At 39.6% G+C, this 14,777-nt stretch overlaps 1 protein-coding gene across 1 annotated transcript in view; it reads right to left on the bottom strand.

The window, feature by feature from the left end:
- Positions 1 to 878: 878 nt before the first annotated feature.
- MDH1 (malate dehydrogenase 1) overlaps positions 879 to 14,777 on the bottom strand; it is a 24,493-nt gene continuing 10,594 nt past the window's right edge. The window contains exons 5-9 of the mRNA XM_040224040.1: positions 13,880 to 14,002; positions 3,015 to 3,191; positions 2,444 to 2,557; positions 1,794 to 1,883; positions 879 to 1,222 (exon numbers count right to left, since the gene is read on the bottom strand). Coding sequence (XP_040079974.1) covers positions 1,097 to 1,222; positions 1,794 to 1,883; positions 2,444 to 2,557; positions 3,015 to 3,191; positions 13,880 to 14,002 — 630 coding nt within the window. The 3' untranslated portion in view covers positions 879 to 1,096. The remainder of the gene's footprint in view (positions 1,223 to 1,793; positions 1,884 to 2,443; positions 2,558 to 3,014; positions 3,192 to 13,879; positions 14,003 to 14,777) is intronic.

The following is a 14,777-nucleotide window of genomic DNA, read 5'->3' as shown; positions in this document are numbered from 1 at the left end:
AAATTTTTAAAAATCTAATAGCAGTTCTATAAGCTTTTTTTACTTACTTGCTTTCTCTTCTACATATAAGATAAATAACAAACTCAGTCATGTATTTGGGCACTCACGAAGAGCACTGTAGTAAGCCCTGAGAGATCTATGATATTGAGTATCTTTTATGTCAGAGTTAACAAAGATGGAAAGAGTTGATTCCTGTCCTCAAGAATTCTGGAAAAAGGCTAGTTTTTTCAAATAGGAGTATGTTTCTAGTAATAAACTTAGATTGGGACTATTTCTGCTAGTATAAAGTTCTGTGCCATTTACCAGTTATGAAGTGTAAATGAATCCTTGTCTGCTATAGAATACCTCAAGGGACAGCTTATGATCTTTCTTTTCTGTCATGAAAATGATTGTTCCACCCTTACCAATGGCATTAAACTTAACAGAATATTACCTGCAGTCTATTTAACAGCTAATGTTAAAACCAAATTATCCTCAAAGCATAAATTAACAAAAATATGTTTAACTGCCTAATGTAGGTAATGTTTAAAATTATATTCTGGGGACTTCCCTGGTGGTCTAGTGGTTGAGGCTCTGTGCTTGCACTGCAGGGGGCACTGGTTCACTCCCTGGAGGGGAAATGAGATCCCATACATGGTGCAGCCAAAAAGGAAATGCTGACTTAAAATTATGTTCCAAAATAGACTGGTTATGAGGTGGGATCTTCCTATTCTATTTAAATATGAGAGAATTGTGCTTTCCTCCGTAACATTTTCTATCTTTACTCCCTTTTTCTGTTTTTTTTTTTTTTTTTTAAATCATAACCCTCCTAGGCAAGCTGGGAAACATGCACATTTATTTTCTTAATAGAACCAAAATATCTAGAATTAGAGTCCAAGTCATCTTCACTTGAATATATATTTATTTTAGAATGCGACACTAACAGCATGATGATCAACCGTCACAAACTTGTACCAAGAAGCACACAATCTTTAAAGTGTGTTGTTTTTCACAAGTAATTTAAGTATGGCATTATTATTATTTTGTACTAGAGTCAAAGACGACATTTAGATTCTTCAGCTTTGGGGCATTTAGTAACATCGAAATGACTGTCTAGTCAGGCAGAGGCAAGAAATTCAAATGCAGTTTCTTTCTCTTCTGCCAGTTCCTTTGCAGTAAGATCCATCTTCTCACGTGAGAAATCATTAATAGGGAGACCTTCAACAACTTTCCAGGTCTTATCCTGTTTGAAAATAAATGCAAATTAAGAGAGTTATGATTAAACTAGAAGTTGTTCCAGCAAGCAACAACTCAGTTTGAACTTAGAGGAATATGTTTTAAAATGTGAATCTAAAGAAGCAAATCAAAATCCAGGTCTTAATTAACAGATAATTCTGATAAAAAGTCAACATGTGAATTTGAAACTGACTGAATCTAGAAAAAACATCTTTAAATGAGGCTTTAATTAGCAAATATAAAAAACTATTGACTTCAGTACAGTTGTAATACAGAGCGACAATACTGAGAACCACTGTTTCATTTAGAAGAGAATATTTATAGATATCCAATATGAGAGGCATAGTAACAAAAAGTGTCTAGTTGGGAGAATTGAAACTTGCTTTCCAGATTAATTAATTAATTAATTAATTTCAAACTTTTAGTGACCTGAGGTTGTGCTTCACATGATTTTAAAGCTGTCTAATTTAGTAAAGGAACAACTTTCTAGACTAAAATATACCACTGTTAATAAACACACACAACTGGTTTCCCATCAGGGGACAGAGGGTTAAAGAAAAAAACCCATAATACCTCACCTTGATTGTAACAGGGAACGAGTAAAGCAGATCATCAGGAATACCATAGGAGTTGCCATCTGAGATAATGCCCATGGACACAAACTCTCCCTGAAAAGAAGTAGCAGTCAATGTTTTATACTCGCATGGTGATAAAGAATTCCTTTTCATAACCAAAGGGCACATGAACTAACAAAATTAAACCAGGTGACAGGTTCTTACTGAGACTCTGTGCATAACTTCATTACTGTATAAAGCATCATCATCAGGCACTGACACAAAAGGGCAACTTCCATGGTTACTATCTCAGTCTACTCTTCAACCTATGTGTACAGTAAGCCAGAGAAACCCTCATTTTATACATGAGGAGGCTGGTGGCCCAATATAGGTTTTAAGAAGAAAAATAAAGCCACCTCTACTGTGTTAGGTGCTTTCCACATTTCATCTCATTGACTTTATAACCCTGAGTTAAATGCCATGTAAGAGATGACAAAACTGCTCAGAGAGGTTAAGCAACTTTCCCAAGGTTACTCACCTAGTCAGTAGCTGAGCTGGGACATGCACCTAACTGGCCTGACTGCAAGGCCACATGTCTTTTTGTTTGATTTTTTACATTATGGCATCAGAGGAAAAAATAAAAGAGTGGCCTGTGGAAGTCACTAAGTCCTCACCTCTGGGGTTCCAAACCAGATGTCTCTGACGTGGTCACAGATGGCTTTTGCAGCCGACATTGCACTGGACAGTTTTCGTGCTTTGATGACGGCAGCACCACGCTGCTGCACAGTCTGGGTGGGCAGGAAGAGATAGCAGGTTATTCCTGGGGAGAAAGGCTGAAACTACAGCTTACTGTGTCCCCTCCAAAATCATACAACTACTCCATGGTGGCCTTATTCACCTCTTTCACTAAGAAGCACCAGTCTTTCTGAAAGAAAGGGACAACTAAAGACCCACACAGGAGGTTGGCCACACTTGATATGGAGAAATGGATCTCCATAAGATAGCTGGATGACTGGAAGGCATCTCGTTTTTCCCACTTTATCAGTCTTGACTGCCACACAATAGATCAGATTAGATTATGACTACTTCAGTATGACTCCCAAAGCATATACACGCTCATCAAAGGCCTGCTGTCTTTGGGTTTCCTCCTGCCACCCACTGGGGGGAGACTCAGGTCAGCAGTGTGTGTGTCTCTCAAGAGTTCTCGATGCTTGGCTGTGAAGAGATCTCCTGGATTTTTCTCACCGTGATGAATTCTCCCTTGAGCCAGCTGTCATCTTTCAGAGCTTCATAAACACCAACTTCCTTTCCCTGCAGTTTCACTTTGGCATGGTTGACATCTGGATATTGAGTTGAGGAATGGTTTCCCCAGATGATGACATTCTTTACATCATCAGAAGTCACTCCAAGTTTAAGAGCAATCTAGTTGAACAAAAAACACATATGTTACTTAGACAAATTTTTTTTGTTTTAAGTTTCAAACTGTGATCTATCTGACAAATGTACTTAAGATAAAAACCTCTGAAACTTTAAGAAACACAAGACTTATATTGATTTGTAAAAAAACAACAACAAAACAAACAAATCCCCCCTCCCCCCATAGATTTTACTGTTTGGTAAGTTTCCCAAAAGAACTTAATAGTAGAGAAAGTATCTAAATACCTGATTGGTCAGAAATGCTTAGGTAACATCTCCAAGTATTAACAACAAAACAAAGGTCATATTTATGTATTCAAGCAATATTAAACTTTGATGTTTTATATTTGATTAAGCTACTATACAAATAAGTCATCCATAAACTGTAAGATGATCCTTACTTTTAAGCATTCTACTTCAATACTGTACCCTATAATGTTTAAGGCTCTTGAGGTGGAATCCACTCCTAGTAGTAAAGATGCTGTGAAGGTATTTGAAATGACGAGAATGGATTTAGAATATTACACATAAACTTGGTTGATAAAGCAGTGGCAAGGTTTGAGAGATTTACTTACAGTTTTGAAATCAGTTCTACTCAGGGTAAAATGCTATCACACAGCATTGTATGCTATAGAGAAATTTTTTGCAAAAGGAAGATTTCATTGTTGTCTTATTTTAAGAAACTACCACAGTCACCTGAACAGTTAGCAACCATCAAGCTGATCAATCAGCCGCCATCAACATGAAGGCAAGAACCCTCAACCAACAAAAATATTATGACCTGCTGAAGGCTCAGACGATGGTTAGCTTTTCTTTTTTAGCAACAAGGCCTTTTTTGAATTAAGCTATGTATACGTTGTAATGTATATATTTTTTAGACATAATGTTTTTGCATACTTAACACACTACATACAAATAAAACTTATATGTACTAGGAAGCCAGAAAATTAATTGGCTGGCTTTATTCCTATACTTTACTTAGAAAGTGAAAGCGCTCAGTCATGTCCAACTCTTTGCGACCCCATAGACTATACAGTCCATGGAATTCTCTAGGCCAGAATACCGGAATGGGTAGCTGTTCCCTTTTCCACGGGATCTTTCCAACCCAGGGATTGAACCCGGGTGTCCCGCATTGCAGGTGGGATTCTTTACCAGCTGAGCCACCTGGGAAGCCCAAGAATACTAGAGTGGGTAGCCTATCTCTTCTCCAGCAGATATTCCTGCCCCCAGGAATCGAACCAGGGTCTCCTGCATTGCAAGGCGATTGTTTACCAGCTGAGCTACTGTCCTCAAGCAGCGTTGTTATATAATCCTTAAAAGTCGTGTCTGACTCTTTGCAACCCTATGAACTGTAGCCTACCAGGCTCACCCATCCATGGGATTTTCCAGGCAAGAATACTAGAGTGGGTTGTCATTTCCTTCTCCAGGGGATCTTTCCCACCCAGGGATCAAACAAGGGTCTCCCACATTGCAGGCAGACACTTTACCCTCTGTGCCACCAGGGAAGTCCTCAGGAAGCTGAGCTACTAGGGAATTCTAATACTTGCTTTCCTGTAATTTCTTTCTAATTAGATAGCAGAATTTATAAGGATCTAAAAGAGAAAGGTTTTAGAAAAAAATTTTAAAGCTGATGTGTTAGGGTTACATTGTGATTTTTCTTTCCTTTACGTTGCAGTAAGAATGAGAGGGAAAAAAAATAGTTGTGCCAGAATCCACAGCTTTTGCACACACAGATAATAGCAGTAATTCATCAAAGCTCTGGTTGTGTGTTCACCATATAGTAAAGAGAATACAGCGTGATATTTTAGCCCCAAACTCGAAACAACTCAAAAGTCCTTCAAGAATGGTTAAACAAAGCATGGCTGTTAGCATAACTGACACCATCTTGGGCCCTTATAGTTTCTTCTATCCTTTAAAACTGACCTAAGAAATGAATCACATCTAGGGCTTTGTAGTTTATATTATATGGTTTAATAAACATTAGGATCAGGTAGCCAGCTTCTCTGCTCTGCTGGTTTCCAATGATGAAAGCCTCCCTTGACATTCCTGGCACCCATGATACCAGTTATCCGTTCATAAATCTTAATTCAGAAATGTCCTGTTTCAAAGCATCTATACTCATACCCGAGGGTAACTATTAAATTGTCCCTGTGGCTCCTCTGTGGTATGGTGTGCAGCTGCAAATGTTTCTGGGTCATTGTTTGCCTGATCCCAATCCCACCCTGAGTAAGTTACCCTATAATAAACTGATTCGTTGGTTATATGGAGCTGCCTGCCTTGTTTTTTGGTCTCAAGATGCCTTCTCAGTTTGTTGGGCACTTTTCATTCCTTCTGTCTTCTAACACAAACTGTAGTATATTCATATAATTAAATAATAAATGGAGTAACAATAAAAAGGAATGAACTACCGATACATGTAACAACTTGAATGGCTATTAAAAGCATTAAACTGAATGAAAAGAGGGTCAAAAGGTTACTTACTACAGGATTCTGTTTTTAAAACATTCTTAAAATGACAAAAGCATAGCGTTGGAGAACAGATAAATGTTCCTCAGAGTTTAGGAAATGAGAGGGACTGTGTAACAATAAAAAGGCAACATGAATAGGAGTTCTTTGTGGGTGATGGTACAGTTTGTGGTTATAGTAATATATAATTAGATGACATAGGATCATTTATAAAGACATAAAAACTGTAGAAATCTGAGTAAAGCTATTTAACAGTGTTGTGTGTAGTTTAGTCAGGTTCCTAGTTTTGATAATGATCTATAGTTATGTAAAATGTCATCACTGGGGGAGGAGAGTGATGGGTACACGGCGTTCTCTGTACTATTTCTGCAACTTCTTCTAAGTCTAATTATTCCAAAATAAAAAGTAAAACATGACAGCCAACCAACCAAAATGATAAAAATGAAAAAAGCCATTACCTAAAATGTTTGCAATGCCTTGACTCATCTTCATGCTAATTTATTCAGTCAAGGAAGAAGCAAGTTGTGCTTACTTTCACTGACCCTTATAAGTTGAGACTTATTTTCTGAGTCCTAAAATAGATTTTTAAAATAACTTAAAATTTTGTTTTCGACATTTAAAATCACTTCTCATCTAATCCCTACTTCATCTAGAGTTCTGTTAGGACTACTAACTACTGTATCCCCGGTGGCTCAGAGGTTAAAGCGTCTGCCTGGAATGAGGGAGACCTGGGTTCGATCCCTGGGTTGGGAAGATCCCCTGGAGAAGGAAATGGCAACCCACTCCAGTACTCTTGCCTGGAGAATCCCATGGAGGGAGGAGCCTGGTAGGCTACTAGTCCATGGGGTCGCAAAGAGTCGGACACGACTGGGCGACTTCACTTTCATTTTCAACTACCATATCAGTCTTCACAAGTTAGTTGGGTGGTTGGTTTCTGGGGTACCAGGCTACTGATCTGCTTAGTGGTTGGGACAGAGTGATGTGCTATGCAATGAGTACCATTTTCTGTGTGTACCACGACCTGAAGGGACTTGCAAAGAACTGTTCTTACTTATATTTAGCTGGCATCATTGAGAAAAAGGAAAATTATACTAGGGCAAGTGAGCCAAGATGTATATTATCAAGAATTTAAAAATCCTAACTCTGCTGAATGTCAACTCCAACGTACAGTGAGGACAGACTGCCTGCAGGCCTCTCCTTCCTACAGGAGGCTCCCCTGACTTCCTGTGTCCTGTTTGCCCACTTCCTCTTGTTCTTTAGATCTCTTGAGCTAATCAGCTTCTCTCTGAATAGCAAAGGCCAGTACTATGCACCCAGCATACGTGATTTCTGAATATCATGCACATCAGAGCTAAACTACCATATACCCAGGATAGTAAGCAGCTCCTTGCTCCTTCAGACAGTTTCATGCCTGTCACACAGACCTGTTGAACAGCTTTTGACTCATTCTCCAGCTCTAGTTAATTTTCTTCTCTGTGATACTACCTAACTGGTTTCATTGACAAATTACCTTGCCAGCCAGCAGAAAACATACATAGCTCTGGTTTGCAAATACACAGGGGAATTTTGCAGGTGATAAAACAGTCATTAGGCTGTGAGGCCCTCTGATTTCTAAAACAAATTATATAAGACTAGGATTCATTCAGGGAGAAGGCAATGGCAACCCACTCCAGTATTCTTGCCTGGAAAATCCCATGGACAGAGATGGTAGTTATATGTACTAAATGAGATAAGATATATGTTAAGACCTTATCTTAATGCCTGTCACATAGTAAAAACTAAGTAAAGGTTGGCTGCTGTAATTATTAGTGATGATGACGATGAGATATATAACCAAATTTATCAGATATATAGCCATCCCTGGTGGGCTGCAGTCCATGGGGTCGCTAAGAGTGGGACATGACTGCACGACTTCACTTTCACTTTTCCTTTCATGCATTGGAGAAGGAAATGGCAACCCACTCCAGTGTTCTTCCCTGGAGAATCCCAGGGATGGGGAAGCCTGGTGGGCTGCTGTCAATGGGGTCGCAGAGTCGGACACGACTGAAGTGACTTATTAGCAGCAGCAGCATTCATTCATGTAAGAAAAATTAATCTTTGGGTCTGTTACTTTTCTCACTGGATTAACAGCCTCTAACAGGAGCAAAAAACAGCTCCTTCAAAAACTTCCTAACAGCTGTCATTGTGCCAGACCAGCATGCTGGAACATGGGTGGGCCAAAGTCAAAATTTGTGGCTTTCTTCCCTCTTTCCTCACTTAGACTTTCACCCCCGCAAGGAAAACTGTTGCAGGCACTGGGACAAAGCATCCTTTTGCTGTGCATCTGAGAACAGAGTTTTCCAACGCCTGCCTCCACTAAGGCCTCAGGTCAAACAGCACAGGTGGGAATTTGTTGGTGTTGTCATCATTCTACTGTCTTCTCCCTGTTGCAACGCAGTGAATCACCATTGGTAATCCAAAGTCCACAGACGCAGCACCTGTGGTTCCACCTTTTCTTTCATAACTGCTCTGGGTGTGCGTGTGCAGTTGCTTCAGTCATGTCTGACTTTTTGTGATCCACTGGACTGTGGCCCATCAGGCTCTTCTGCCCATGGGATTTTCCAGGCAAGAATACTGGAGTGACTTGCCATGCCCTCCTCCGGAGATATTCCTGACCCAGGGATCGAACCCTTGTCTCTTCCATCTGCGTTGGCAGGCAGGTTCTTTACCACTAGCACCCTCTGCGAAGCCCCATAACTGCTCCACAGTACCCCAATCTTCTGCCTCCAGTCATTCAAACCAACTCCCAGTTCTTACAAGCCACTGAATGCTGGCTAAATAATAAGAAAAAAGACCCAGCCCACAGCCCAAAGCCTCTCAGGAAATATCTGTAATTTAAGCTTGTTATCCAAATACCTTCTAAATTAACTGAGAGATTTCTGAAGTGTGACTCTTCTCAAAATTTGGTTTTATATCTCTTCATCATCATCATCATCATCAGTAATAATTATAGCAGCCAACCTTTACTGAGTTTTTACTATGTGACAGGCATCAAGATAAGGTCTTAACATAGATCTTATCTCATTTAGTGCACGTAACTACCATCTGAGATAGGTAACAATTATTATCCCATTTTCCAGCTGAATACACTTTCTCAGGGTCACAGAGCTAGTGAATGGATTTAAGTCACTTGATCGCATTCCCAGGTGATGCTACTGGTAAAGAACCTGCCTGCCAATGCAGGAGATGTTAAGAGACATGGGTTTGATCCCTAGATCAGGAAGATCCCCTGGGAAGGGCATGGCAATCCACTCCAGTATTCTTGCCTGGAGACTCCCATGGACAGAGGAGCTTGATGGGCTACAGTCCACAGGGTCCCAAAGAGTCAGACACGACTGAAGTGACTTAGCATGCATCCACCATACCATTATGTAAGAACACATGAGGGTGTGGAATTAGGCAGACCCTTTTACTGACTAGCTGCGTGACTTTGAGCAGGTTCCCTGACCTTTTCAGGCTTCAGAATTCTTGTTAAACAGGACTTCCCTGGTGGCTCAGACGGTAAAGCGTCTGTCTACAATGCGGGAGACGTGGGTTCGAGCCCTGGGTTGGGAAGATCCCCTGGAGAAGGAAATGGCAATCTACTCCAGTACTATTGCCCGGAAAATCCTATGGACAGAGGAGCCTGGTATGCTACAGTCTATATGGGTCGCAAAGAGTTGGACACGACTGAGCAACTTCACTTCAAACAGGAGATAGTAACATATCTCATATAGTTACTATGAGAAGTAAATGACAAATTAAACGTAAAACATTCAGTTTAGTGTAGAAACTTAAATATAAATTCTTTTCTCCTTCACTGGACCCTCCAGATCTGAAAGATTATCAGCTCTCAGTTTAAAGCAGTGGTTTTGTTAGCCAGACAGTAATAAGGAAGGTATGCAGTTAAACCAGAGTTTGTCATATTTTACAGAAGCAGAATTCTGGGCAATAAGAGAAATTGTAACATGCACAGGACAAGCTTGAGTTAAGAACTAGACTGTGAATTTCAGAAAGCTTCTGTTCTAAAGAGACTGGGAGAAAGGTGAACTAAGGCTTCCTAGGTCTTCATGTGGAAACAAAGAATAGATCTCAGTAATTAATGATTTTAAAAAGAACAAAGAGTGCAAGAACAAAAAACTGTTATTAGGCAAGAGAAGTAACCATAGCAAATATAACAAATCAGTTGTAAAGACTCCCTGTTCTGTCCTGTTTCAAAGGTAAAGATCAACCAGAAGCACATTCTTGAGCTGTTTTGTGGCATCCAAAACCCCTTAAGCACTCAGTCACCAGATTCACTGGAGCCTAAGGAATGAGACTTTGCTGACCCTTGTGACTTCACTCAACAGGTACCTGGATTTTGTCAACCTAGAGTGAACTTTGCCTCATTTTAAGGCTAAAACCTCTACCCTGAGGGCTGCCATTTTTGAACATGCAAGTCATATATGTTTGAGCATGCTGTACTATGCAAGTGCATCTAGAACCCCAGCTTTACATGGAAGATATACTCACTCATGAATATGCATATTGTTGTTGTTCAGTCGCTAAATCCTGTCCTACTCTGTGACCCCCATGGCCTGTAGCACATCAGACTTTCCCGTCCTTCACTATCTCTCAGAGTTTGCTCAAACTCTTGTCCATTGAGTAAGTGACGCTATCCATCTCATACTCTATCATCCCCTTCTCCTGTCCTCAATCTTTCCCAGCATCAGGGTCTTTTCCAATGAGTTGGCTATTCACATTAGGTGGCCAAAGTATTGGAGCTTCTGCTTCAGCATCAGTCTTTCCAGTGAATATTCAGGGTTGATTTCCTTTAGGATTGGCTGGTTTGGTCTCCTTGCTGTCCAAGGAACTCTCAGGTCTTCTACAGCACCACAATTCAGAAGCATTAATTCTTCAGTGCTCAGCTTTCTTTACGTCTAACTCTCAGATTCGTACAAGACTATTGGAAAAACCATAGCCTTTACTATACAGACCTTTGTGGGCAAAGTGTTGTCTCTGCTTTTTAACACACTGTCAAGGTTTGTCACAGCTTTTCCTCCCAGGAGCAAATGTCTTTTAATTTCCTGGCTGTACTCACTGTCCACAGTGATTTTGGGGCCCAAGAAAATAAAATCTGCCACTATTTCCACTTTTTCTGCATCTGTTTGCCATGAAGTGATAGGGCCAGATGCCAAGATCTTAGTTTTTTGAATGTTTTAAAGTCAGCTTTTTCACTCTCCTCTTTCACCCTTATCAAGAGGCTCTTTAATTCCTCTTCTCTTTCTGCCATAAGGGTGGTGTAATCTGCATATCTGAAGTTATTGATATTTCTCCCTGAAATCTTGATTCCAGCTTGTGCTTCATACAGCTTGGCATTTTGCATGATGCATTTTTTACTCTGCATATAAGTTAAATAAGCAGGATGACAATATACAGCCTTGAAGTGCCCAATTTGGAACCAGTCCATGGTTCCATGTCAGGTTGTAACTGTTGCTTCTTGGACTGCATATAGGTTTGGCAGGAGGCAGGTAAGGTGGTCTGGTATTCCCATCTCTTTTTCCAGTTTGCAGTGATCCACACAGTCAAAGGCTTTAGAGTAGTCAATGAAGCAGAAGTACATGTTCTTCTGGAATACTCTAGCTTTCTCTATGATCCAATGGATGCTGGCAATTTGACCTTTGGTTCCTCTGTCTTTTCAAAATCCAGCAAGTACATCTGGAAGTTCTCGGTTCACGTACTGTTGAAGCTTAGTTTGAAGGATTTTGAGCATTACTCTGCTAGCATGTGAAATCAATGCAACTGTGTGGTAGTTTGAACATTCTTGACATAACCTTTCTTTGGGGTTGGAATGAAAATTGACCTTTTCCAGTCCTGTGGCCACTGCTGAGTTTTCCAAATTTGCTGGCATATTGAGTGCAGCACTTTCACAGCATCATCTTTTAGGATTTGAAATAGCTCAGCTGAAATTTCATCACCTCTACTAACTTTGCCCATAGTGATGCTTCCTAAGGCCCACTTGACTTCACACTCCAGGATGTCTGGCACTAGGGGAGTGATCACACCATCATGGTTATCTGGGTCATTAAGACTGTTTTTGTACAGTTCTTCTGTGTATTCTTGCCACCTCTTCTTAATATCTTCTGCTTCTGTTAGGTCCATACCATTTCTGTCCTTTATTGTGCCCATCTTTGCATGAAATGTTCCCTTGGTATCTCTAATTTTCTTGAAGAGATCTCTAGTCTTTCCCATTCTATTGTTTTTCTTCTATTTCTTTGCCTTGCTGACTTAAAAAAGGCTTTCTTATCTTTCCTTGCTATTCTCTGGAATTCTGCTTTCAGATGGGTATATCTTTCCTTTTCTCCTATGCCTTAAGCTTCTCTTTTATTCTCAGTTATTTGTAAGGCTTCCTCAGACAGCCATTTTTCCTTTTTGCATTTCTTTTTCTTGGGGATGGTTTTGATCACCGCCTCCTGTACAATGTTAGGAACCTCCATCCATAGTTCTTCAGGCATTCTGTTCATCAGATCTAATTCCATGAATCTATTAGTCTCTTCCACTGTATAATCGTAAGGGATTTGATTTAGGTCATACCTGAATGGCCTAGTGGTTTTCCCTACATTCTTCAGTGTAAGTCTGAATTTGGCATTAAGGAGTTCATGATCTGAGCCATAGTTAGCTCCCAGTCTTGCTTTTGCTGACTGTACAGAGCTTTTCCATCTTTGGCTACAAAGAATATAATCAATCTTATTTTGGTATTGACTATCTGGTGATGTCTATGTGTAGTCATCTCTTACGTTGTTGAAAGAGGGTGCTTGCTATGACCAGCACATTCTCTTGGAAAACTCTGTTAGCCTTTGCCCTGCTTCACATTTTGTACTCCAAGGCCAAATTTGTCTGTTACTCTTGGTATCTTCTTGACTTCTTACTTTTGCATTCCAGTTCCCTATGATGAAAAGGACATCTTGTTTTGGTGTTAGTTCTAGAAGGTCTTGTAGGTCTTCAGAGTACCATTCAACTTCATTCTTCAGCATTAGTGACTAGGGCATAGACTTGGATTACTGTGATACTGACTGGTTTGCCTTGGAAACTAACCAAGATCATTCTGTTGTTTTTGAGATTGCACCCAAATACTGCATTTTGGACCCTTAACTATGAGGGCTACTCCATTTCTTCTAAGGGATTCTTGCCCACAGTAGTAGATATAATGGTCATTTGAATTAAATTTGTCCATTCCATTCCTGTCCATTTTAGTTCACTGATAACTAAAATGTCGATGTTTACTCCTGCCATCTTGTTTGACCACTTCCAATTTACCTAGATTCTGAAACCCACAATCACAGAAACCTAACCAAGCAGATTACATGGACCACAACCTTGCCTAACTCAATGAGACTATGAGCCATGCCATGTAGGGCCACCCAAGATGGACAGGTTATGGTAGAGAGTTCTGACAAAATATAGTCCACTGGAGAAGGGAATGGTAAACCATTCAACATTCTTGCCTTGAGAACCCCATGAACAGTATGAAAAACAAAAAGAAAAAAATATGATACTGAAAGATGAACCCCTGCCTCCAGCTGTACCCCCCACCACCCAGGTCATTAAGTGTCCAATATACTACTAGAGAAGACTGGAGAAATAGCTCCAGAAGGAATAAAGAGGCTGAGCCATAGTGGAAATAATGCCCAGTTGTGGATGCATCTGGTAAAGTCTGATGCTATAAAGAACAATATTGCATAGGAACATGGAATGTTAGCTCCATGAATCAAGGTAAATTGGAAGTAGAATATGAAAAGGCTATAAAAATGAAAATGAAATTAAATATAAAATTTAAATCAATTTGCTTATCTGAGTGAAAAAAGCAGAACCACATGAAATACACAAAACTCAAACCTTTGTTTTTATAATTTCCTATGTACCTGACAAAAACAATTGTGTACCATTATGTGAATTATCTACACTAATGACTAATTTTTAACCACTGTACTAAGAGGACATTAGCAGTGACATATGATTAAAGGAAGGAAATGGAATATAATGGTGAAAATTAAGTACAAAGTTCAGCTGCCCCAAGAGATTAGATTTAAAGATGTCCTAACAAATTGGAATAGCTACCTACTAAAACAAAACAAGAAAAAAAGTACAAAGTAAGATTCAGTTACTTTAAAGGTGAGAAAAAAGGTTTAAAGCTGAACATTTGTTAAGAATTGAAAAGGCATCTTTCTTACCTGAGCCTTAGCTCGGTTGTGATCCAAACGAGTCAAGCAACTGAAGTTCTCCTTGGGGATGGATGGTGCCGACTTGGAGGCAGTCAGGCAGTTGGTATTGGCTGGATTTCCCACCACAATAACCTAGGACGTACAGAAGGCACAGCAGAGCTTCAGACGTTACACTGATTTAAGTAAACCAACTTATCAATAGGATATGACTGATATAACATGTGGCCTTTTAATCAAGTTTGTGTGAGCTAAATATGTATAGTTATTATCCCAGTTTCTAGATTCTAGGAGGTTTCTATCCTCCCTTCTAATATATTTTTTTTCACTCGTTAGTATTTGATGTGACTACTGAAAACATTTACTAAAACCACCATTATATATATGTCATTGTGTTTTCTGCTAAAACAGACAGCATTTATTTTCTTGCCACAAAAAATTAGTAACCAAAAGCTCTATCTCAGGGTTCGAGTCAATCATAAAAATTTCCCATCTCATAAGAGTAGCCCAAGAAAGAAATTCTTCTTTGAGGAGTTTACTTTAGGGCAGTGATTTGCCTTTATGAGTGAAAAGTGTTTCTCATTCTTGCCTAATCCTAAGAATTAACTGGGACAGTTGCTAAAATACCAGGTCCCACCCCTTCATATTCATTGAATCTATCTTTAGGAGAAAGCACTTCAGGCTTTTTTCCTTTTTGAAAGGGGGATACAGTGAATTACAATACAGCATAGCAAAACAAAGACATGAATTTTTTTATAAGTCTTAAAAAGCTTTAATAAAATGATTTTAAAAACTTACTGTGAAATTATATCAAACTTACAGAAAGCTATAAGCATCTTACAAAGACTAACTCCCACATGCCCTCTACCTAGATTCTCCAATTTGCCCCATCTCTCTCACCTCTGTGCGT

This window comes from Oryx dammah, unplaced genomic scaffold, assembly GCF_014754425.2.
Source record: "Oryx dammah isolate SB20612 unplaced genomic scaffold, SCBI_Odam_1.1 HiC_scaffold_25, whole genome shotgun sequence".
In the NCBI taxonomy this organism is placed as follows: Eukaryota; Metazoa; Chordata; class Mammalia; order Artiodactyla; family Bovidae; genus Oryx; species Oryx dammah.
Note: the sequence above shows the minus strand (reverse complement) of the source record. Positions and strands in the feature narration are given on the sequence as shown.